Source organism: Anarrhichthys ocellatus, unplaced genomic scaffold (genome assembly GCF_004355925.1).
Source record: "Anarrhichthys ocellatus isolate YVR2014 unplaced genomic scaffold, GSC_Weel_1.0 scaffold34, whole genome shotgun sequence".
Classification (NCBI taxonomy): Eukaryota; Metazoa; Chordata; class Actinopteri; order Perciformes; family Anarhichadidae; genus Anarrhichthys; species Anarrhichthys ocellatus.
This window is the reverse complement of record NW_022280064.1, coordinates 1985251-2010414: the sequence shown is the minus strand read 5'-3', so window position 1 is coordinate 2010414 and position 25164 is coordinate 1985251. Positions and strand designations below refer to the sequence as shown.

General features: G+C 42.6%; 1 protein-coding gene across 1 annotated transcript; it reads right to left on the bottom strand.

The window, feature by feature from the left end:
• On the bottom strand, window positions 1-23417 carry mapkbp1 (mitogen-activated protein kinase binding protein 1). The gene is made up of 33 exons (XM_031866068.1): window positions 23316-23417; window positions 21504-21595; window positions 19536-19598; window positions 19381-19438; window positions 18115-18285; window positions 17079-17216; window positions 16380-16562; window positions 15086-15246; window positions 14459-14648; window positions 13734-13877; window positions 13450-13637; window positions 13272-13363; window positions 13045-13170; window positions 12638-12708; window positions 10427-10548; window positions 10262-10337; window positions 10061-10172; window positions 9658-9721; window positions 9192-9302; window positions 8918-9072; window positions 8658-8698; window positions 7382-7594; window positions 7181-7314; window positions 6901-7040; window positions 5929-6120; window positions 5257-5323; window positions 3760-3915; window positions 3219-3379; window positions 2289-2909; window positions 2108-2189; window positions 1938-2026; window positions 875-960; window positions 1-257 (listed from the first exon to the last, which is right to left on the bottom strand). The coding sequence occupies exons 1-33, from the start codon at window positions 23415-23417 to the stop codon at window positions 18-20; spliced, it is 4641 nt and encodes a 1546-aa protein (XP_031721928.1). The 3' UTR covers window positions 1-17.
• Between the last annotated feature and the right edge of the window lie 1747 nt (window positions 23418-25164).

Sequence of the window (25164 nt, the reverse complement as noted above, 5' to 3'; positions counted from 1 at the left end):
AAAATCAGTCCACGTCCTCACGTCTTGTTATCTAGTCTCCTCTCCACAGACTTCAGCAGGAGCTCAGCGTACTGCTCCAGCAGAGCCAGGGCCTTGTCTCCTTCACCTCCGACCCCTTGGTCCACTCGGGGCCATTCGCACTGTGAGGTGGGGTGAGGCAGAGAGTCCAGCTCAGCCTTCACCGTTAACAGGGCCTCGGACAGGATGCTCCTCATATCTCGCTGATCTTCACCAAGCTGTTGGTCGCTTTGTAGGACCTGGTTTTATGAAGTATATGTGGGAAAACAGATGAGGAAGCTGTCAATGTCATTCTCTGTTTGATCTGTTCATCAGATTATAGATAAAATTCCATGTGTGAAATAAGAGAATACAAATTCAAAATAAAATAGTGCAACATGATTTTGCTGGATGACAGAAATTAATTTAAAATTATTTTGATAATCGGTTGATTTTTCAAGCAAAAAAATTTTATTTTCTGGGTCCAGACTTTGTTTGGTTTTTTTAGTCGGACAAACGAGGACATTTGAAGACGTTACCTTGGACTTTTGTAACATGGGATGGTTATCTTTCCCCAGAGAAATAACAGCAGTACATTCCCACATTTGAGAAGCCGGAACAAGCAAACGTTTCTCATTTTTGCTTAAAACAACAACTCAAACACACAATGGATTATCAAAGTATTTGCAGCTTTAGGTCGATCGCCTCCATTAATGGACTTTCAGCCAGAGAGACAAATGGTGCATTAAATTAAGATGTAAAATGACAGAAATAACAACGGCAAAGTCTATTATACAGTATATATGGAACCTGAGAGAATCTCACATAATTCCTATCTGTTAATGCTCCCACTCACATATCACACACACTTACTGACCGTAGAGTAGAGCGCGGCAGTTTTCCTCAGACTCTTGTGAAGCTCCGTAACAGCCTGCCTACAAGTTTCCAAGGTGATGGAGAGATCTGCAGAGAGAGAGAGAGAGGGAAGAGTTCTTTCAAGTACAGCGCTGCATGTGGCAAACCAGAGTGTTCACAAAGGCGCACATACTGTACAGTGTCTGCACACTAACACACAGTTATCGAGCGAAGTAGGCGCACAGTAAATGTTGAGCAAAAGGTTGAAAAACATCAAACAACAAGAGAAAAAACTTGGTTGCAGAAGAGAAACTATAGAAAGAAAAGGGCTGCTGCACAAAGCCAGAGAGCAGGAGCTGCGTGAGCTGCGGAACGGAGGAAAAAATGATTTCACAGTTTACATCCTCCGGCAAAACACAGTTGTAGGTACAAATGTGGACTGGATATCACTTAATGGCATTCATGGTTTCTGTGTTCTCAAATTGAAATGAAATGAAATCTGTTGTCTTTGTGAGGCAGTTGTCATCCACAGAACAGCAGGAACAGAAGCGTGAAGAACAGGATGAAGAAGTTATTTTAAGCTTCATCTCAGCATTCGAACTCTATTAGACACTTTTATTTACTGAGCAAAGTGAGCAATGTGAGGAAAACAACCTGCAGAGGCTGCATACGTCACAGCATAATGTGAGGCAATTATTATTTATCATCAAAAGGGAGCATTGATGTGAGCAAATTCCACTACTATCTTTCTATTAGATGATGAGGTACAAAAAGTTGTGCAAAAGAAAAGGGTCTATTTTTATAGTAATGAGCGGTTTAGATTTTGAGAGAAGTATTCAAGTGGAATATCGAGCCTGCCGCACAAAATCTTTGGTCGGTTTTCTAACAAATCAACCAAAAGAGCAGACTTTAAAACTGTGGACTTCACCCAGGTCATCACAGTGGGAGAGCTCAGAGACAGACGGGGGAACGAGAGACAGACATGCAGGTTGACAGACGGGCAGGGAGGCAGAGGGCGAGCAGTATGAAGAGATGCAGTGATAGAGAGGAGGAACGGTAGATAAGAGAGTTCTGGGGAGGCAGACCTGGCTGGGGATCAGCGCTGGATGTGCGGGTCTGTTCGGGCACCAGAGGGCACTCTTTGGCTCCAGACGCCTGTAATGGCTCCTTGGCACTGGGAAGATATGTGTGTAAGTTATAAAAAAACGTCTCAAACAACAAAATGTTAAGAAGTGGTTTAAAAAAAAAATAGTACCTCTCTGAAAACGAGTCTCTCTTCTGCCTCACTGGTAGTGAACTCGGCAAAGAAGGATCCAGAGACCGATGCCTGCCGAGTGCTGAAGACAACAAGATGAACACAAAATCACACACTGCTTTTTAGTTCTTTCCTAATGCGCTCATGTGTGACGTCTACAGCGCATGGCTGGCTGTCTCACCTCTGCTTCCTGGAGTAGGCTTGACGTCCATGGTGGGAGGAGAAGACCCCGCCGGGTGTCTGCTGGGACAACTTAAGCTCGGCATCATATCCATGCAGAGGCTGCGGCGAGGGCTGAGAGGCTGCTTGGGAAGTGGGATGCGGGAGGGCGGGATGTTCTGGGGGAATGGAGAGGGTGAAACTGCAGCTGTAGGATGGGGAGGAGTTGGGGAGGGACTGTTTGGTACAGGACATGATGAGAGGGATGACGCTGATGAGACGGCAGAGGGAAAAGTGGGGACGGGAGACAAGGTGAGAAGGGGAGGTTCAACCTGCAGCTCCCCTAATGACCTCCTGCCCCCGGGGAAGAGGGGGGAGCAAGGCGGAGTGGCCAGCTGGACAACGTCTCCGAGCGAGGTGGAGCGGCTGCTTTTGGCCATGGAGCTGGCAGTGGGGTTCATGTAGGAGTGAGGCCGGAGTTTGGGGCTCTCCCAGGGCAGTGGGGAATCGGGGGACTCGGGGGATCCATTGGAGGGTGAAGAAAAGGTGAAGGCAGGATTGGGAGGACCGTGATCCAGGGAAAGATGCTGAGGTCTCTTGCGCAACTCCCTTCGGTCACTAGAGGGCACAGGGGAGTGAAGAGCTGGAGAAAAATGTGGAAGTGGAGATTTGTTTGAGAAACAGAGGAAAATGTAATCATGTTGAGAATTGTTAGGAATGACTTTTAGTTTTACATCATATAAATGTATTATTGCCAATTCCAGGTAATTATTTAAAGTCTGAGCAACTTATTTTGAATATTTCACAGAAGATCCCCATGCAAATTATGTTTAAACACACTCTTGTGGCAGAATCTCACAATGTCTACCTAGCTCATCGAATAACTGGACCTAAATATTACAGAAATGGCACATAAATAGTAATAAACTGATAAAATGATGATGAAATGTACATTCTGAGGCCAGGTTCTGGGCAGAGTGCGATTTCTGCAAACATGTCGCTCTGTCCAGCAGCGGCGATGCTTTGGGTGGCGGGTTGGACATCCTCCACAGGTTGGTCCGTGTCGTCTTTTTCTTCTTCAGGGTACCACAGTCTCTGTCTGGAGCGTCTAGCCTGCCGAGAGGCAACACAGCAGCTTTAAGATCACTTCGGACACAATAGTGTAAGAACAAGACAAAGTAAATATCAGTTGTTATGATTTATGTTTCCTTCGTGTCTGTGCTACATGTCGGTTACATTATCATGACACTGTAAATGTGCTGGTTGTAAACAGAGTAAACTAAATAACCTAGTGTGACCTCATGAACCTCCTCTTTGTCAAGTATGTATTATTTTGCATTCTTTGCATTCTATTCATTTTGGAATCACATATTTATGCCAACAGAGAACCTTTTTGATCTTTTGCATTTATGATTCATTAATCCAAGTCTGCCAAAGCAGCACTTGTCTTAAAATAAACCCCATTCAGCTCCTAGTCTGTGTATTCTTCTTACTTTGGCCCCTCGATCCTGCCAGGGGACACCAGGGTCTTGTCCTCCGTGTTTCTGCTCTGGTTATCTTCCATCAAGGGCCGTACTTTTGACACAGGGGGCTTAGCCGAGTGGCTGCCTTGTTCCTTTCCATGCACTTTGGCAAAAAGAGGTATGCCCCTACACAGAGATACGTTAATGGAATAGTTTGCTTTCTTGCAGAGAGAGAGAAGATTGACACCACTCTGTACACTAAATATGAAGCTATCCCCAGTAGCTGGTTAGCTTAGCTTAGCACAAAGACTGTAAACCGCTAGCATTCTACCTCCTGTACTCCACCAAGAAATTGTCCAGCTCCATATCCCCATTAAACCACAACGTGTTTTTTCAATTCACTTTTTTTACATGCCAATTAGTGAGCTTTCGGTGAATGCATATCGCACATGGCCTTCTCCTCCACTTCCTTTGTGTGCGCTATCTATTTTGCAAGGGCACCGTTGCTGCATCCTGTGCTTTAGGCGACTGCGATTGGTTTAAAGAAATACAAAGAAGAGTTTTTTTCCCCTCTATAGCAGAATGATAATGTGTGGAGTCAGACCTTTCTCCAGCGCTGACTCAGTGTTGTGGAGATATAGGTCTAGCTATGCGAGGCTACATTTGAACAGTGCCAGGCACAAAGCTGTTTCCAGTCTTTATGCTAAGCTAAGCTAAATAGCTGCTGGTTGTAGCTACATTTTTAGCTCTACGTTCATGAGAGTGGTATTTTATTTAGAACATGTAATTATATTAAGAACAACAACAACAACAATACAAATTTGGGAAATTAGCCAAGACTCAGATGAGAATGTGGAGCTACAGCCAGCCTGTCTCTGTCAAACTCCGCTGAGCATTACCTCTAAAGCCCACTAATTAACACGTGGTAGCTTTTTTTTTGCTAAACGATTTCCTGGTGGGGTTTATGTGCTGGGTTATTTCTTGGCCAAGAGCAGTTGCCAGGCAACCATCAGAGACTGCATGAAGTTACTGGTCAAGAAATACTCCGGCACATACCCCCCGAAAAACTGTTTCAGTCCTTCATTTCAGTTTTAGTACAAACTTAGAACCTATATAGAACATGGTAATTAGTGAGCTTTGGAGCTGTTTCCAGTCTATGTGCTAAGCTAAGCTAACTAAGCTGCTCGTTGTAGCATCATGTGACATGAGGAGGGTATCCATCTTGTCATCTTTGCAAGAAAGCCAATAAGCATATTTCTCAAATGTTAAATCATATTTTCTTTAAAAGTAGTGATATGTCTTGCTGCACAAGTATTGATAATGCAAATAAACAAGTACAAAAACTTCCAAAGACAAAAAAAACAATCTTCCTACACACACAGAATTACTCAAACATAATTAACAAAGTCATTGTAAACTGACAGCTCGGCTAGATCAGGAGGCCACACAGATGGTTTAGCAGAGCAGTGCGCGTGATTCCACAAGGGTTTGTAATTATAGCTGTGAGTCCACACTGGTCAACGGTACCTGTTATTATGTCCTCTGGCCAGGAAGCGTGAAGACATACTGAGCCGAGGGACTCTGCTCTGCTCGGCTGTGGACAGACATCAAGCGTGAGAAAAAAACAAAGAGGAAAATAGAGACAGTGGCAGAGAGAAGAGAAAAAACAAACAGTGACACAGAAATTGGAACCGAAAGACTAATCAATATTGTTTGCATGTCTACTTGCCAACAATAGTCATTTAGAGGAGCAGTCCATTATTTTGGGAATTAAGTGCATTCATTTTCTTGCCCGGAGTAAGATTTAAAGATAGATAACAGTCTTATATCTGTTAAATATTAAGCTATAGCCTGGAGACAGTTAGCATCCACCACTAGTACCTCATTAGTTCACTAATCAGCACACCATGCACAGAGAGACAGAATACAATGTAACATCGCACACTCTTGCCACAGTGTAGGAATGTACACTGCTATCGGCAGACGAGTGACAACTTTGTTTGGCTCATTTTCTGCAATTAGGGTGGCATTAAAGCACGCACTATTTCTGTACCGGGAGCCACTGAGAGTTTACCAGGCTAAGACTCCAGGAAGGTAAATCCAGGTGCTGTTTCCTCCTGCTCACCGTCTTTATGCTAAGCTAAGCCTCACCGACCTCTAAGTTTTCCTTCAATGTGAGTGTTGGGCCTCTCCTCTTACCCAGGCTGCAGGTCTCTTCCAGTGTCTCAAAGTTCCGCTTGAGGAAATCTTCTTGACCAACGTCAGCAGTGTCAGTCACTGTCCTCAAAGCCTGGTCCATACTCGTCACTTCTGCCTCTTGCTCCTCTTCCTCCCTCTCTTCCTGCTCCTCATCAGAGCTGTCCTGGCTCAGGGACTCCACGTCTGCAGAATCTGAAAGCGAAAAAGGAAGGGAAAAAAAAAATGTATGAAGGGAAAACAACCCTCCTTGACCTTCTTACATTTACTGCACACGGCAGGCAGGTACCAGATAATCCTCAACAAATGACCAGCCAGGACACTGAGGCTTAAGCGGGAGTATTATTTGACATATTTCTATCAGGTCTGAAACTGAAGGAAAATCCTAGCCTCTGTGTGCTTAAATCCCTCTCGGCGGGAATCAGCTTTACCGTATGTTGAAGAGATATCATGGCTTTCATGTGAATTTTAGCTTTTCATTTTAAAATCCAGCACTTGACACACTTTGAGAAAAATAAGACTTGAAACCGAACGGCAGACAGATAAAGACACTGATATGTAGCATACACGTGTAACTTTGATATCTATTTAAAAATGCCTTAAACATTAGTCTGCTTCCTTCAAGCTTACTATAGTATCAAGGACAAAGAAAGAAGCAAGAAAAACCTTCACTGAAAGCAGTGATGTGTAGAGATTTGGTATGATTTCAGCATCTAAAATTAGTAAAGTAATTTGAACTTAATTGAATTTGGGGGCATTAGCTTTTGTTCGCCTTAATGTCTTAATGTGGCGGGCGGTAAAGTCAGAAATGCTGTATTTGTACATCTACAGAAGTGGCTTTAAATACTAATGTTTACTTTTTGTGCCCTTGTATTTCTAATAATTTAATGAAATTAATCTCAATCACACTTGTGTTTTGCTTTGACAGTATTTTTTGTGTTTTTTTTTTTTGTTGTCCACAGAGTAAGATCTCACCATCCAGGACACGATCCGGGCTGGAGTCCCTGCTGTCGTAGCCCAGTGAGCAAGCGCTGTCCGGGCTGCGGCTTTCCTTGCTCTCACTGCGGATCCCTCGCCTCTGCATCCTGCAGCGCTGCTCCTTCACCATGTAATCACTGGCGTATGAAAACGAAGAGGGGTGGAAACAATGAGCAACGCGGGCGGAGAGAAACCAAGAATAGAAAAGCACTTTTGTTCCCTTTCAGTGTCATTGTGTTTTCCGGAGTGAAAGCATGTATACTGAGTGGGTTTTTACCCGCCCTGCAGACTCGCATCGCCCTCGCTCTCCTCGGGGTACAGCACGGCTCCGTCCGTCCCCCTGATGCCCTTGGATGGGTGCGAGGACAGCCAGTCAGCATGTGGCCAGGGCCGATGCCTCTTGGCTCTCTCCTGCAGAAAATGAGGTGACTTAGCAGCGCAATTACACAGACATGGGTCCTCTTTCTCTCTCTTAGACATAGATGCATACCGCAGGCTCATGGAGGTTGGAGGTGCTCCGTCTCTCTCTGTCATGAGGGGAGCAGTTGGGGTTTTTCTTGGGAGCAAAGGTCTCCAGCTGCCTCAGGTCCAGCATGGACTTTACCATCAGCTCCAGAGAGCCCATACGACGAGACCAGCGCCTCCGAGGACGTTTAGAGGAGTCAGGTGGGTCCTGGCTGACGGCTCCATGCTAGAAAGGATGTACAAGTTGACACAACGAATTACGACTTCTACTGTAAAAGACTAGAATTACAGCCTCGCGCTCGTGTGCCAAACAGTCATGTTAGAGACCAAAATGTCATCACTTAGTCATTTTATCCCATTAGACATTTGTGTAAAATTGTCAAAATTAACATATATATATATGTTTTGTGAGGTTACGGTGACCTTTGACCACCAAATTCAGATCAGTTTAACCTTTGGACGTTTGTGCCAAATTGGAAAAAATTCCCTCGAGGTGTTGCCTCGAGGTGTGGACGTATATGCCAAATTTGAGGAAGACGAAGGGACAATTCAAAAACATAACGCCTCTGAGGAATAAAAACGTCAACACAACAGTTCTGGAAAAGTTGACAAGTACTTAAAGTATCAGTCTATACCCAGGTGTACACATCTGAGATGAGGTTGTGTGATCTAGTTTTTAGTACGCACACTTTGTATTTCACGTAGCTTTTTATCACTTTTAAGACTCAGCAGGGTATTTCTCCCCCCGGTAAATCACAGAGGACTTAATCTCATGTGTGGTGGAGTGAAGCCCGAGATCCTTAAGCGGCTTCAGTCCTTCTGAAGAGCCGACGGAAAACTAAAAGAGACAGTCGACTGGAGCAGCAGCCACACTGTTCATCAGCTTTCCATCCTACATGCGTAAAGCTTGTGCTGATTATTTTTTACAAGCTGTTACTAATAACTATGAAGTGTTTGTCAGGACCTGAAATAAAGGGAAACATTGTGTATTGTCAGGTGTTTTGGTACTGTACTTTCCATAAATGGCATGAAATAATAATAAAACTAATGAAATGGAACACAAAATATTTCATACACTGCATTATAATGAACAGCCCTTTGAAAATGTGAAAGAGAACATTTATCGCATTCCTCCCACTGTGTTACTATAATCATTATCGCTCAGTTTATTTCGATGGGAATAACAACGATGATTGGATGGAGCGATGACAATGCTCTTCCCATTTCATATTTCTAATACAAAAGCATTAAAATGTTTAAACCGATAAAAGTCTTTTATAACCACCAACCTTTGTCAGCTCCCAGTCCTCCTGTCCTTCATCTGAACCACCTGTTGTATGAAAGCACACAGAAGCTTTATAATAATAATGAAATAATACTTGTTTGATGTCTGGGTTGTTTCTTTTATCAGAAGCTGGCCTCCACACAGAGAGAATAAAAGGTCACTACAGATGGCAGACACTCTCCAACACAAGGCGTCGCACCTGAATGGACAACATGGAGTCAGCACTGAGTTTGTATTCTCATTCAGTTCATAATCAGACGGTACCTGTGTCCTCCTCTCCATGGCTGCTGTCGGAGGAAGTACTGGCCGCGATGTCTTCTGGGTCGTTGGTGTCGTCGTTCTCTGCTCCGTCCTCCTCGTGCTCGCGGTCACTGTCAGACGACACATCACCCAGCGTGGGGGCGCTATGCACCTCTCGCCTACCGTCAGAGTCATCGTGTGAGTGTTATGGCAGTCTTTATACTGTTTCATGGGCTTTATGGAATAAATGTGATAAATAAACGTGCTTTAGGAGTCAAAGGTGGTGTGTTATCGTCACCTGAGACTGGGGGTCTTGTAGAGCGGCGTGTTTGGGTCTTGTCTGAGCTGGCTGAGCCTCTCTCTCATGCAGATCGTCAGCTCTGGAGCCAGTCGCCACACAAAGATACAGCTGGTAGATAAAAGCATTCAGGCATTAAAAATTCAACATTTCATTTCAGCTTGACTATTGAGAAAACTGTCTGCAAACACATTTCCCCCCTCATTTCCTCTGGCAGCAGAGGCCAGAAAATGATTTTAATTTGCTGCTCCACTCCTGGTTATCTACAGTAATTGTATTCCAGCACACTGTTCATATTTGGATGTCTGCTTGTTATTAGATCTCTCATTTTAAATATAGAACTAATGCTTGTTATCTTTTTAGAAATACAACGTAGTTATAATATTCTAATTGTCTCACGTAGACTCCAGATGGACTGGAGTCTACGTGAGCCACTAGTAGGACCACACACAGGACTGTTTCTCACCTGTCCCCTGACACAGAAATCAAACGCTTGCAGTCGTTGGTAAACTTTATCCCAGTGACGATCTCTGCAAAACAAAAAACATGGCGAAGCGAGTTGTATTATGGTTTCTGATAATTGAGCCTTCTCTAGGCCCCGCTGTGAGCTACCATGGAGCCCACACTGACACTGAAACCATTGCATGAGAGTCTATGGAGCACAGCCAGATGGTTGTCGGATCCTGGTCGGAGCTGGACGATGCTACGCTACGATTGGCCAGTCTGTGTTCGAGGGGCGGGACTTAGGGAAGGGTTAATTGTAGGCGACAGATTCCCTGCTGCTTTAAAAGTGTGATTTACTCACAGCTCAGGTTGACATCATAAAATATGTGTATGTGAGGTGCAGGTGTGTGTGTGTGCTCTGTTACCAGAGTGTCCATCCATAGTGGCCACACATTCCCCAGTGTAGAAGTCAAAGATGCTGATGTTTTTATCGGAGCAGCTGGTGGCCACGTATTGACCTGACGGATCAAGCTGAACCTGCCAGGAGAGAGGACAAAAGAGTCAATACTCTGTATATACAGGGAGGGAACGGCATGTGGAGGACAGACTATGGAGAAACATGTTACCCTGAGCAGACTGCCGTCCTCACTCAGCGACCCCTTGTAGAGTTTCTTCTGCTTGCCACTGCTGATGTTGAAAATCCTGCAGTCAGAATGAAAGAAAATGAGTCTTTGTTTGCCATTGCAAACCTCATGGACCTTCAAAAAACACACACACACACACACACACACCTGATGCAGCGGTCCTGACAGCCGACAGCAGCGTACTTGCAGGTGGGGTCTACACCCATGTCGTACAGCGTGGTCTTCCTCACCATGTGGTGAGAACGCCTGAACTCCGTTCCTCTCTCAGTCTGTGAAACACACAGAAAGGTGGAGCTGAGTAAACTGTTCTGCCCATGAGGGGAAATGTGTCTCGAGCAAACATCACAAAAACCACATGAAAACACCCCAAAACATAAAGAGACATTTGATTATACATTTGACTCTGACAACACGACAGCTTAAATAACCTGCAGAATCAAAGTGCAAAAATGCTATGTGCTAAAATGCTTGTGTAAGTAAGATTCAGTATTAGAGCGCAGCAGCTTGATGGAGGGCTGGAACAAAGGATAGCCTCAAGCGGTTTGATTCAAACTTTGACACACAGAGTCTTCTTCCTGATGTCAGAGGTTCATATTCAGAGGAGAGGGGATGTTCACAGTCTGCAATGATTTTTGTGTCTTGTCTCATGACTGCCTACTCGTACAGGCTCTGCATGACCTCATAGTCTTTCTTCCCCATTACCTTCATAGCTGCTTTGTGCACGCTGGCAGTTTCAGTTCCTCTGTTGGGTTGCCAAACCATGCTGTGATTCCATATCTAATGATGCTCTCTGGGATTACCCGGTTGATCATCAGCATGATCTGGCTGCTCACTCCAATACGGCCTCAATCGCCCTAAAGTCTGTGCTCCAGCCTGTCAGGTTATCAAAGTGTGTTTCCCAGCAAAGAAGGTTGTCTATGTGGACATCTAAGTATTTGTATGAGGACACCTGAATGATTGTCTGGATTTTGTGGAGCACCCGGCTCACGGTCATTCACTTCGGCCTCAGATCAAGGACCATCTCCTGTGTTTTGTTGATGTTTAAAGTGAGATAGTTACTGTCACACCGCTTGATGAAGATGAAGGTGTTGATCTCGTCTGTGCTGAGAAGGAGGGCTGCTGTAGCTTGTAACATTGTTTGGAAAGAAAATAGCAAACTTGTCCCATGCCTTCGGACATCTTATTGCTGCAGAGATGAGTTTAAATCAATATGAATGAGTGCATCTTTAAAGTGGGTGTAAACACATAGCTGTTGTGCTTAAAATGCATGAAATGCAAAACACAGACTATTAGTCTCAGTTAAAGTTTGGCTGGAATGAATACGTTTAGAAGTTTAGGTGGCCTGTCACAACACGTTTATTAAATGACATTTTACTGAAGATTAACAAGCCATTGTTTATTGTGCCCTACACAACTGAATGAGTCCCTTCCGTGGCCTAAATCGTGTCTTAAGTTTACGAAGAATGTTGTAACTTATACAACTCTGACCGAACAGAAGATTGTCCCAGTGACCCAGAAGCAGATCTAGAGGATCTAGACAGCATGTACCAAATGATACGTGCTGTTGCGTTGTTTTCACAAACACAAGCTGAACAGATTGTGTTACTGTTGAGCTCCAAAGTGAGTCCTCGGTGTGAGGAATCCATTGATTCATAGTTCATTTTAGTCAAAAGCAATGAAGCAGCAGGGAATGCTGAACCCAGATTAGCTCTTTATGGCCAGAAATAATTATCAGAATTTTTCGGAAATTATTTTTGGGTTTAGCAAGTAATCTCTGCTGTTTAGTCAGAGTGTTCCTCTGTCGCAAAATGAAGCAGCAAGTATGGAGAAACCAGGCATTTTGCAGCATATAGACTCAAATTGTGTATTGCTTTTATGAAATGTGATGTCACGTGATTATGATAACAAAAGCAATGACAAATGACTTTATCATATTAAAAGGTTAGTTTGACATTCCGGGAACTGAAAATCACTATCATATCCCCCAACTACAACTATATAACTTAATATGTAATAATTCATTATTTAAAGGACAAGTTTGAATAAAAAACAAGACTTAAAGTATTAAGAGAGCTTTAGAGGTGCTGGTAGTTGGATTTATTTTAGCTTTTGGACAGAGCCAGGCTAGCTGTTTCCATCCGTTTTCACTCTTTGTGCTAAGCTAAGCTAACCAGCTAATGGCTCCAGCTAGACGTGAGAGTGGCATTGATCTTCTCATCTAACTCTCGCCAAATCAATTATTACATAACAACAAGCAATAAATAATGTATGCGTGTTTCTTAGATATTCTACCTGTGAGAAGATGCATGTTTTGATGTTGAGAGCTGACGGATCGCATCTTGCTCAGACGTGTCTTACCTTGTGTGCAGTGCGAAAATAGATGCTCTTGTCCGCCCCACAGCTGATCATCCTCACCTTGTTGTCACTGGCTGAAGAACAAAGAAATATTTAATCCTGAATAAGGCCTGAAGGCCGGTCTTCATCAGTCAGCTACAAACAGTATGTTTCTCCAGACACAGAAGATTTAAAAAATGATAGACTAAATGAAACCAAATTCAAAATCAAGGGCAGCAACTGATGCAAGTGTGCAAACAACAGAAAAGACTTAAACAAACAAAGCTCCATCTAACACATGTATAGTTGTCATGTATTATCTAAAGAAGCAGCGCTGCAAGCGACATAAAAGAGCAGGACTGAATGGAGATGAAAGCGAGGATTAAGCAAAGATTAGCTGTCAGATGTTGACAGTGACTCAAGTGGCTCACCAGCAAAGCGGACGGCTGTTATGGATGAAGAGTGCTCATCAAGTGTCTGCACCAGACTGTAGTCATCCTCAGCATCCAAGACATGGATCAGACGGTCCCTGCTGGCTGTGGCCAGCAGCTTCAGACCTGACACCAAAAAGACAACTTAATCACATGATCGTGTACGATCGACACACGCATGTTCTTCAAGCGTCATTATAATCACTAACACTGTCACACACGCTTACCTGTTTCCGGTTTACTGTATTCCAGACACAGGATCTCAGCATCATGGGACTCCACTTTCAGAATCTCCTCCATGCTCCTGAGGTCATGAACCCTGTAGAGTATAAATTAAAAAAACATTTTTAGGATGGAGGTCACCTCAGTCAGTCATCAGTCTCAGTTTAAGCCTTCTCGTCCTACCTCAGCATCCCGTTGCGATCTCCAGATGCCAGGTGTTTGCCGTCTGGACTGACACAGATGGTCCGGATGCCGGTCCGGCTTTCTGCCGTCTGTCCATCTCCTTGTTTGTCTGCATTCATGTTTGTCAAACATTCTGGATCCTGCAAGGCACTAGTGTTTCCGTCTATATAGATTATATTCAGGAGATCCTGCAAAAGCAATGACACGGATAGAGAAATGACCCATCAGGAGGAGGATCTGTGAGCTTCTGTAATGTTAATTATTTTGTTCTCAGATGAACTCACACTACTGAGGATGTTCTGAAAGTGAAAATGAGTTTGCGTGCTGTCGTCTATGCGCCACAGCCTGATGGTGTTGTCAGATGAGCAACTAAGGAATGCGCCTGATGACAAGCCAGCACCGAATTCCCCAGGAACATCTGGGAACATCTGAGGACGGACAAGAGAGACGATGTTTCGTTGAGAGGGAGTTCAGGGGAATATATGTAGGATTCCAGCGCTGGGCCATTGATTTAAATTCAGTATGGAGCATGTAGTAATTAGCTCTGGCACTGTTCCATTTCAAATGTATGTTGTTGATTGTAAAAAATGCTCATTGTGAATGAATAAAAATGTAAAACTCAAAACTATAGTCAGAATCACTGCAGCTCAAACGCTGCAAAGTTCTATCTACAATGCAATGTTACAAAACGACCCTTTGTTGCCTGTGATTAGCAAGTTAAAACATATACACAAGTACGAGTTTAATATTAACATATAGCGTATTCAATGTAATTCAATAGCAGAATCTAATAATAACATACTTTTAGTGTTTCCAAATTGGTCCTGGATTCAGTAGAGAAATGAACTGCCCAAGGCCGCCCAATTTTGGCACTTGGGTGGTATTGAACCAGTCAATGCAACACTCAATCCATTGTATAATTATTAACTACACTGAATCAGGTGCTGGTTAGAGGCACACTGCATGCGTCATGCGGGGTTAAAGAGGTGTGTATCGTTCCCTTGTTTACCTCCAGGTCCCCGACACAGGCAGCATGGAAGAGGGCAGAGTGCACCTTCCCCACCCTGTTGACATCCCTCACATCCCACACATACACACTGTGGTCATTATATACACAGCTGAGCCACTGGCTGACGGGGTCATAGGTAACAGCAATGGCGTCTGGGTAACGGCCGTCCGTCTTGGTGGAAAACAGGTGGCTGATGGGAATGAGATTGGAATACATATTCAAAGATAATGGAAAATCGGCGACAGATGTTTTTCTAAAAATAGTAATACATTTTGACCAGGGGCAGGGAAGGCCTAATGAATAATTCAACCAGCAATATTGTTCATAAACACAGCAGAGAAATTGCCAAATGTATGCCTACTGAATCATAAAGAAAACAATTTCTTTAAGTCATTTTAAGCCCTGTATAATACAATATTCCCATCATATCTGTGTCTGGACTTGGAAAATGTGTGGTACAGTTTAGTAACATACAATGAGCTTAAAATACTGCTCTATCGATTTAGACTACAGCTCTAGCTAGAAACATTCAGACTGTGAAACGGAGCCACGTGAGATGAGAGCATTTGATCCTGCCGTGGATCCCTGCCAAAGAAACGGCTGTGTTGCTCCTGAGCTCTTCCTCACCTGGCCTCCGTGACGGCCGAGACGTCAGAGCCGAGGGGGTGCGGCCGCGGCAACGCGCCGGCAAAGTGAAGGTTGACGGTGCTGAAGGCTCGCACCGCTCCATCAGCGCAGCCACAGAAGATCATATCCTCAGACAGAGACAGAGACTGGGCCGTGCCCGTCTGCAAGGCAGGACACCAAACAACAAGGACATCAGCTCATTTCACAGCGCTAAGGTTTACAGATGACAGTACTGGAGCAGAGGAATCTGCCCACAATAATGTCCTGGTTAACAAAAAGGTGGGTAAACTAATGAGAAATCAACTGTAATTTAATAATTAAGTGTAAGGGAGTCCACAACAATCCTGCGTGTCAGTAACGATAAAGGTTACAGAAGGTTGACGTGGGAAATAAATGCGTCTTTATTGGAATGTGTCCAAACACACCCTGCACTGTTCCTCATTCCTGCTGCTAATCCCTCTTTGATCCTCTGACAGAAGGCAGGAGCAGGACTCACACACCTTCATCATCTTCACCTCCTGATTAAACATCACAGCTGGACACACTGACTATGAGCACTACTGGTTTTACAGCACCACGTAATAAATGCATACATTTACTGTTGATTTAACGCCGCTGAAGGCTAATTAGACGAGTGAAATATCCCATTAATGGTGAAGACAGCGACTGAATCAATAAAGAACAAAATAAAAACCAGCAGCGTAGCGTTTATGGCCTTTCAAAGAAAGAAATCTGAATTTAATGCCATGACACCACACAGGCTTATTAATGTCAATCTTATAAGGAGTAGTTGGCAGCAAAAGGATTGTTCTGGCAGTAGAAAAAGGGAATTCAACTCCAAGTAGTACTAAAGCTAAGAGAGGGTTACAACCTACATGATTGGCACAAACTTTATTTAAAAACTACACACACAAAAAACGCTGATTTACTCTCCTGCCAAATGTTCGATAAGGAGATCGATACCATTTTAAGCTACAGGCAAGAGATTGTTTGCTTAGCTTAGCACAAAGGCAAAAAATAAAATCCACATAAAACCACAAGGTGTACTTAAAAAAAGATACTTAGTGAGCTTCAGCATTGCTGGTAAGCAGACTTTCTTTACCTTCAGACAGAGCCAGGCTAGCTGAGGTATCACTGCAATGAATGTTAGCGCCCACATTAGGTGGAATGACACGGCCCGATCAATATCCCCTGCATCACTCCAATATGGGATTAATAATTCATAAAAGTAGTGGCAGCTAAAGAGCCCAGATAACTTATTGTCACTGTTGGATACTTCCTGTGAGCCACTCACCCGCAGGTCCACCCACTTGTCCAGCATCCTCTTGCAGTTAAACTCACACAGCAGGCCGGAGGAGGTGATGCAGAAGGTGGAGTCAGATGTCGAGCCCCGTCCACAGGCCACATCACAGAAGAAGTTGTTCCTCAGCTCCCCCAGCAGCCCCGAGCGGCCCAGCAGGGGGACAGGAGCACTGGCCTGAACACCACAGAGAGTTAGATGATGAGGCTCAGACTGACAGCAGAACACTGGATACATTTACACTTAAAACATAGTTCATTTCTGTGTATGTCGACATTACATCCATCCAGTCAATTTGAAATGTCTGCACACGTTGTAATATTTTCCTTTTTTGTCTATCATTCTTTTAAAAGTAGAACTTCTTGGTGTGAAAACAAACATGTGTGACTTGTATTACCAAATTATTTTCCACTTCTTTATCTGATTATTTGTAAAGCAGTCGTGAAGTTGTGAAGACAACTGTGTGAAGTTCATGACAACGAAATAACAATTAAATGGTAAGTGTGACAAAACCAAACTCCCACGTAACTGCGATAGTTTTTATAGCATGAACCAAAGCAATGAAGATTTTCATACAGTGTGAAAACGTTTAGTAGATTCTTCTGAAGGGAGAGGAAGACTCTAGGCAGGACTAAAGCAAAGTTGCATCTTACATGGTTGACACAAACTTTATAAAAGACATAAAAAGATTACCTTGCTGGCCTTGCAGTGGTCCAGAAACCAGAATTTGACATGTCTGTTCCCCACAGTTACAAAGTAGGAGCTGTCCTCAGAGAAAGACACACCTGTCACCTTACTCGACACCTTGTTTGCAGCCACGACAACATCTTTCTGCAAAAAAACAATACATGTTAAGAACATAGCATTCATGTGTGTACAGAGCCGGGTTTGCAGTCTTTATGCTAAGCTACTAGTGGTGTAACGGTAGAGGTAGTTGATCCGGGATTCGTACAGATCCCCCCCCCCCCCCCCCATGCATGTGAATTGCAGATTAATTACACAGTTGTAATTAACGTAATCATAGTGTGAAATTACGTCATAAGGAGATCGATAATGCTACATTACATTGAAAACGGCTAACGTATGCATTATGTTGCGCTCAGGCTATGTTCAGTAAAACTGAGAATTTGAAATTATAACATTATCGTGATGTGTTCAACTGTAATCTTGTGACATTTGAATAAATTACAAATCATTTGTATTGTGTGTTTTATGAAAATAATCACTATAGATGACTATAACAAAGTAAAAGGAGAACTTTCAGAACTTTTACTGGTTTACAGTTACTTCAGGATGGTTGAAATAATTGTTGAGAGGTAAAACAAAATAGTCTGGAGCCTTGTATACCTGCTGCTATAACAAAACAATAAAAATGATTTATATCTGACAATATAGATCGTCGATCAACATTTGGTATCGGCGACAAAAGGCCGCGATCGGGGGATCTCTAAAAGTTATATTTGCTCCCTTTATTCTTTTGTGCTGATCCGAGACTCAAAACCGTGAAGAATCCTAACTGTGAGTTTCATGATCCGTTGCACCCCTATAAGCAGCGCTAATTTCCTAATAAATGTTGAACTATTCCTTTAACATAACAAGGAGTGTGTGGGTGAAAAGGTAGAAGCTAAATGCCTTCTAGCTTGCACCCATATGACAAACACAATCAAGCATCTACATGGCGCACCGGTCAGCCTTGCCGAGAGGAGCTGACTGTTGCTGCGAGGCGTACCTTCCACACCCAGACGTTGACCATCATGTCATGCTGGTTTCCCACACTGACAATGTATTTGCTGTTGGGGGAGAAAGCCACGCAGGAGACGCCATATTTGTGCTGCTGGAGCTCCGCCACCTGTCTTCGGTCTGCCACGTCCCAGAGTCTCACCGCTGGCAGGTGACCGCTCTGGTGAAAAAGGGACAGAGGGATGTGGAGAGGGAGTGAGTAGTTGACATTGATTTAAGAAAGGGCTCCTTTCTATGTCTAAGTGCTATATTGTGCTGGTTTTGTTGTCCCTATTCTTTCAATCCACTGCAACAACACAGAGTAGTCATCTGCCAGTCCAGTCTATCCAGCTCTCGAAGAGATTATCCTCTCTGTCCTCTGCTCTCTGTATTCAGTTTGACCTGCTCACATTATTCTCTCTCAGGGATCAAAAGGTGAGCGAGCTATATTTGTGTGGCCTCTAAATTGAATACGGCAGAAAGACCTTTCAAAGGCCATAGTTAAGAGGAAGGTGAGAGGAAAAGCAGCCGGGATGCTGAAAATGGATGACAAGATTGAGCTGCATACAAAGGAGACAGAAAAAAAAGAAATGTAAAAATAGATATGCATGTCTGCTGCCCGCCTGTCCCTGATGTAAATCAGCTCCTGTTTGGTGAATGAGTATGTGTTTCTTATCAGATCATTCGCTCAGGAATTTCTTCTCCTCTTTCAAGGCTTTGAGGAAATCCTCTGACAGCGCTGTGATGCGCCCAGCTTTGGATGCTGACTGATATATTAACATTTGGCTTGGAAGATCGTCCTGCAAATTTGTATATTTAGTAGTTTAGTATAAAAAAATCTGTTCTGTTATCACTTTCAAGAATTCAAATAACGCACTGTGGACAGTCCACAACATTTGGAATTAGTTTTTTTTTTTTTTTTAATTGCACCGGGAACAGACTTTCCTCATCGCATTTGGTCTTTTGAACTTCGGCCTACTGCGCGCTGATCCACTTACACTCAGAAGTCTTTAATCGGCTTTGATTGGCTGGGGCGGATTGAGGCACACACCGTGTAACTACAACATAACTGCAGATGCTCGACTGACACATTGCAGTGGAACATGAGGGAACACAGTCTTGGGCCTTTCTACAATAAGCTCTGCGTGATCACCATTAACAAGAGACTGTTCTTGCTGGGTTATTCTCAATCATTCCTTATACTGTGGACTACTGCGTCCTGCAAGATGATGAATAAGGCCAAAGAATAAGGTATATTGACTGTGAGAAGACTCACCTCTCCTGTGACCAAGTACTTGCCATCAGTGGAGAAGGACAGAGCTGTGATGGTCTTTCTGTGAACAGTGAGAGAATTTGAGAAAGAGAGCTCAGCGTGACTCGCGCTTTGACAGTTTAACGTTTAAATACAGATTGTATTTGTCTTCAACTCACCTTGACGTGTTAATAATGTGGCGCTGTCTCTTCTTCTTGGGGTTCAGCAAAACTACCACACACCTACACAAGGAAAAACAGAATCAGAATTCACCACATGAGATATGTGTGTTTTGTATACATTCCTTGTACTGAGGTTATAGTTTAAGTTGAAAATCCCATTACCATCTTTCAAGGTTTTTTAAATTTATTTAGTCAATGTCTTTGCAAGAGATGCACAATAATTAAACTGCCTTTTCACAGTGCATACTTGTGGTATTGCTTAACATACTTACTGATTATAAACCATAACCTTTTAAACATTTAGGCTCTGATGTAACACAGGAATCCACATCGTATAGCGTTAATCTAGCTGTTAATAGCAACTAATATGTACAGAACTGATGTAAATGTACTCATTTCAGTTGGAATAGACTTTATTCTGTGACCTGTTTTTATATAAAGCAAGAAAGACAATAACACTGTACTTATTCATGCACTGTCTCTTCTGGATGTTTATTTCTAATATATTAATTAACTCTGAAGGACAACATATGGTGGTCTGAAGTTAATCAAAATTACAAACACTGCTACAAAGGCGGGTCATACAAAACCGTTGAAGCATTTCTGAACTGTAAAATAAAGGCCCGAACTGTGTGCGACCACATTTGACAATGAAATTGTTAAATTAGTCAACATTCAAGGAACAGTTTGGTATTTTGGGAGATACACTGGCTACGCTTTCTCTCAGACAGTTAGCATAGATGGGTATGGACATATCTGCGCGAGCTAAATTTGAAGCTATAGCCGGTTAGCTTAGCTAGCATAAAGACTGGAAACAGCTAGCCTGGTTCCGTCTAAAGCGAGTTAACATAATTCACATGACACTGCACAATTAAAGAAATTGGTAACAACCAGTTCATTTATTAGCTTTAGAGGTCCTGGTAGGTGACGTTTGTAAACTACTTTCGCACAAAGACAAGCTAGCTGTGTCCCCTTGTTTACAGTGTTTAAAGCTAAAGCTAAGCTAATCATACAAACATTAACCTAACTTTGTATCAGTGTTTGCACTGGTGGATTTAAAGGCTTCAAAGTAAAAGTCTTGCTTCATTATGTGTTTTTGTTATTTAGCCTGCCTCTTACGGTTCATCCCCTTTTTAATTCATTATTATTTTCCATATTTAAATACTCCGGCCATCACCGTATTGTTTCCTACAAATACAACTTCCTCTTCACAACTTGTTTGAGAGCAGCTGGAAACTGCATTCCTGGTGCCACAGCTTGTGCAGATTTAAACTGAGAAAGCAGGTGGGTTGCCAGACTGAGCACAATTTGGGAAGTAGGCTATGGCTTTCTAAAATCTCAGTCAGAACCACACACACACACACAAGGCCACGTTCAGACACATTCACGAACATGCACTCCGTGACACAACAATACAGTAAACAGCCATTGACCTTCTTAGTATTAATACAGCTTTGTCAGAAGATTTGAGAACAAAACAAAAGAGGCTCAGTGCACTGTTTCTGTTCGTACAGTCAGTTCTCACCCTGGTGGTGCAGCAGCTCTGGATCTAAATCCTCCAACCTGCAGCTCACATTTCTCTTATTCTGCACTGAGCTAAGTTAACACAGCCAGAGTCACTGTTGGCACAGAATTAACAATACCACACAACGCTCTTTACATCACTGAGAGAGTCAAAGGAAGCCTCCCCGGGGACAGGATAAAAAGGAGCTTTGGAGTTTCTCTGATGAGAAAGCCCACAGAGCTCTCCTCCTCCGCTCCTCTAAGATAGTGCAGCGATAACACACACACACACACACACACATGCAAATCTGCACACTAAACGTCTGCGTGAGGGAGATATGACAGGGGAAGGGGAAGCATGGAGCGTTGATAAGGCAAAGGTCAGATGTTGGGATAAGGATGCAGACGTGGTCTCTCTCTCTCTCTCTCTCTCTCTCTCTCTCTCTCTCTCTCTCCTCTTACCCTGCAGGATAGGCGACTAGTCCAGATCGGGGGTCACAAGCCAGCCCACTGTTTCCTGACGCTGTGATTCCAAGCACCTTCTCCAAAGTCACCTGTAGAGACACACAGTGGGGTTTGTTTTTTAGGATTTAATCACAGAGAGAAGTGAAAGCAGAGCTGTTTGACAGAGGGATAAATACTGGACTCAAGGCATGCAGGGATGTAACTAAGCACCCTGTTAATGAATCAAAGACAGGAATAGATTGGTTTGGTTGCAACATGTGAGGACGATAGCTAAGGATCAACTTAGGTGTCCTCTTTAATTCTGCTGTTACATTTTGAAAACACTGACATTCACGTCACTTTTAAGATTTAAAATCAATGATCTCCATGGAATGTGACGACTAAGAATTCATTATACATATTTATATATATTGACATTTGTTTTTCAGGGTGTTGCATTGTAAAATGAATCCACAAACTTAATAAAAATGAAAAGGTTTCTCTACTGAATCAAATCTGAGAGCGTCGAGAGGCACAAACACATTCTCCACTGTGTGGTGTTATGGGTTCCTCCGACGAACACTTCCATAAAATGCATCCACTAGCAAGAACAAAAGGATTGTCTGGAGTTTTAATGGAATCAGTTGGAGGAATATTTGGGGCGATATCTGAATGCATAATGAAGGAGATACTGTGTGTTCGCTGAAAGAAGATCTTTCAAGTATTTGTGAATACACATTCTAGTGAACAGTGAACACATGCCTTCTGTAATCTTACTTACAAAACTTTGATCGATCATTTTATTGCATCTCGCTGTGATAATCCAAACACATATTGATTAATTAGTGTGTGCATGCCTGCGCTGAAACTTTGGATTTGTTCTACGTGTACTTGCTTTCTCTGTGACAAACTATTGTGTCTGACATTGAGGAGGTTCACACACACAGCAGAGGTTCAGCCGACCATAAGCTTGAAATCTGTTATAGATAATATTATTATTTAATGTTTTGGGTGTAAGAGATGTAAAAACAGAAGTAAAAGATCTAGTCATCAAACAGAAGATGTGACAAGACATGCGGTCTGTCTGTCTGTCTGTCTGTCAGATTATTAATTAGTCTGGAGTAACATAAATGCACCTGAGTCTGTGGTGTCTATGAAATATTAATAGTGAATAATATAAAGCACACTGATGATGAAACTCCTTTAAGCTTAACGTTTTCTAATTAGTGTCATGAAAGACTATCACTTTATGAAAAGACCCCTTTTATAAAAAGTTTGAACCAATGACTTCATTGATGTTCAATAATTCATTTGCTCGTCGACATAGATGAGATAAAACTATAAATTAGAGCAAATTCCAAGTTTCCAAGTTGTGAAAAATCAATTTAGCTAGTGTTTATAATATATATTTGGTAATAATGCAGTTGTATATGTTAATTATCATTAATAAAAGCTCTATAAAGTTGTTAATAAATAGACTTTTGGTGCAAACAGTCTTAACTACACAAAATAATTTTCCGGCTGCCCAAAAGTTATTAGTAAATAAATGCTTTATTCACGCTATTAACACATTAATTGCAACTTATTAACACTTTATAAAGGGTTTCTTAATAGAAGGTGGTAACTTCTCCTCTTTAATGGCAGTTTAGAGTGTTGCTCTTCTGGTAAATGTTGCATTTTCTACCTGTTTCTTATGATGTTTGGATCGATAATCAATATCTAAGGCTACAACAAGTAGAAGAAAAACAGCATTACGTGACTGCTGTTTGTTTGTTTACTCACACACTTAACCTGTTCTAAGTTTAAAGGGGGGTGCATGTGGTTAAATACCTTGCTGGAGAGACTCTCTTTGCTGTTCTTCTTGTGCTTGATTGATGGGGAACGCAGCAAATTCCTGATGCGACTTTTGATCGTGAACCCATCGCCGGGCATCTTGTCTGGTGGTCACCGCTCGCAGAACTGCTGACTGCGAATGAATGCAGTGGGGGGGGGGGTGCTGCAGAGGTGAATGAGGAGCCTGCAAACGCTCCTCCCACCGCAACGCAAACTATGGAGGTTTAACAAAGTCGGACAGTGTTCCTGCTGCCGGGATATGTGGACGTTAATCTCTTGAGTGGGTTTACTGTCCTCCGTCTGCTGTCTCAAGCGCTCCTCCTGCAGCCTCCCACCACTTCTGGACTGATGTCAACTTGTCCCATGGCTGAGGTTTGCACAGACAGAGGAGGGGTGGGGGGGTGGGGAGTGGGGGTGGCCTGCATGCCATCATTAGATGGATCTCAACCTGCACCGGGTCTCGTGATTACGTCAATGATTGCTTTTGTTGCTGTTGTGTACCTCAGTGATTTAATAGGATTACAGAAGAGAGACCGCAGGCAGTCTTAAAGCTGCATGGCGGGTATTTGGGTCACAATATTTTGTTTGGGCTGCTGATTGGACGATAAAAACGTATCTTTTAAATGCATAATAGTACAAATTGTTCTTTTAGACTATGTGCAAATTGTCTGAACTTAAAGTCAGTCTTCTTTTTGTTTGAGGTAATGAATCATTACATCAACCAATCAGATGCTGTTTGTTTCCAAACATAGTGTTTCGCACTGTCCTACTTTATCTAACACAATCTAAAGTCAGGTTATAACATTATTTTAAGTCTGAGTTTGACATGTAAAATATTATTTGCATTGAAAAGAAGCACGTGCTGTCCCTGATTAGGCTTCCTGTAAAAAACAGACCACGCCCCCCATTGACGCTAGACCAATGACAATCACTGTAGAGAACTCCCTATATATGTAATACAGCTAATCACTATTAAACTTTGGGATATATGTTTGCACAAGGACTGCAGATTTTATTCTTTCTTTGTAAAGTAAATAATATATAAAATCATGTATATTTAAAAATATATATTTATATATAGTTGTTTTTTTTACAAATAAATAATCCTTAAAAGCAGTTATTCCCAAAGACCAGTTTGGGACCCACAGGTGGATTGAAGGAGATTTTACGAGGGTCACCAAATACATTTTGGAGCGCATATTGTTATTCTGAGATAGATTGTTAACTCCGCCTAAATGTATTGATTTGGTCTCTTTTATAAAGTACTTAACATGTGTATATGTTTTCAATAACACATGCATATAATGACGTTTTGATACATCCAAACGTATCGCTACGCATAACAAGATGAATATAAGGTGATGTGGAAATGGCAGTAAAAATTGTCAGTGACCGTAAAAGACCTGTTGTTAATTGGGTCGCGATTGTTTGTCATTCTTATAAAGTGGCTGCCCAGAAAAAAACATTTAGGAAACACTGATCAATAGTAACGTTGCAGTTATTAGTAAGAACACCGAAGCTGCACTGAAAATAACACTGAGAATAAGCTCGAGACGTCATTGCTCTTCACCCTCGTTTCCTTCAGAAATCGATCACAGCAGACACGTCTGCTTTAACTGCTGACAGGACAGTTTGCCGAGGTGTGTTATCATGACCAGGTGATTAGGCGTACTGATTTGTTCTATTGAGTATGATCTGCCCTCGTGAGAGGCCCCTATTGCTGCTGTTGTTTAAACAATTGGGTAATGCACTTCAAGGTACAAGTTATCTTCTAGACAAATGTTTCTTCCATTTAAAAAAAAAACAAGGAATGAATACAGAAGCGCCGTAATAAATGCATGTCGTT

Excerpts from the sequence above, each read along its gene's own strand:
- mapkbp1 (XM_031866068.1), bottom strand. The coding sequence starts at position 23,417 with ATGCCCGGCGATGGGTTCACGATCAAAAGTCGCATCAGGAATTTGCTG. Across the intron at positions 8,699-8,917 it reads CCATGGAGAGGAGGACACAG|GTGGTTCAGATGAAGGACAG; the intron begins GTACCGTCTGAT and ends TTCATACAACAG. Across the intron at positions 7,595-8,657 it reads AGGACTGGGAGCTGACAAAG|CATGGAGCCGTCAGCCAGGA; the intron begins GTTGGTGGTTAT and ends CATCCTTTCTAG.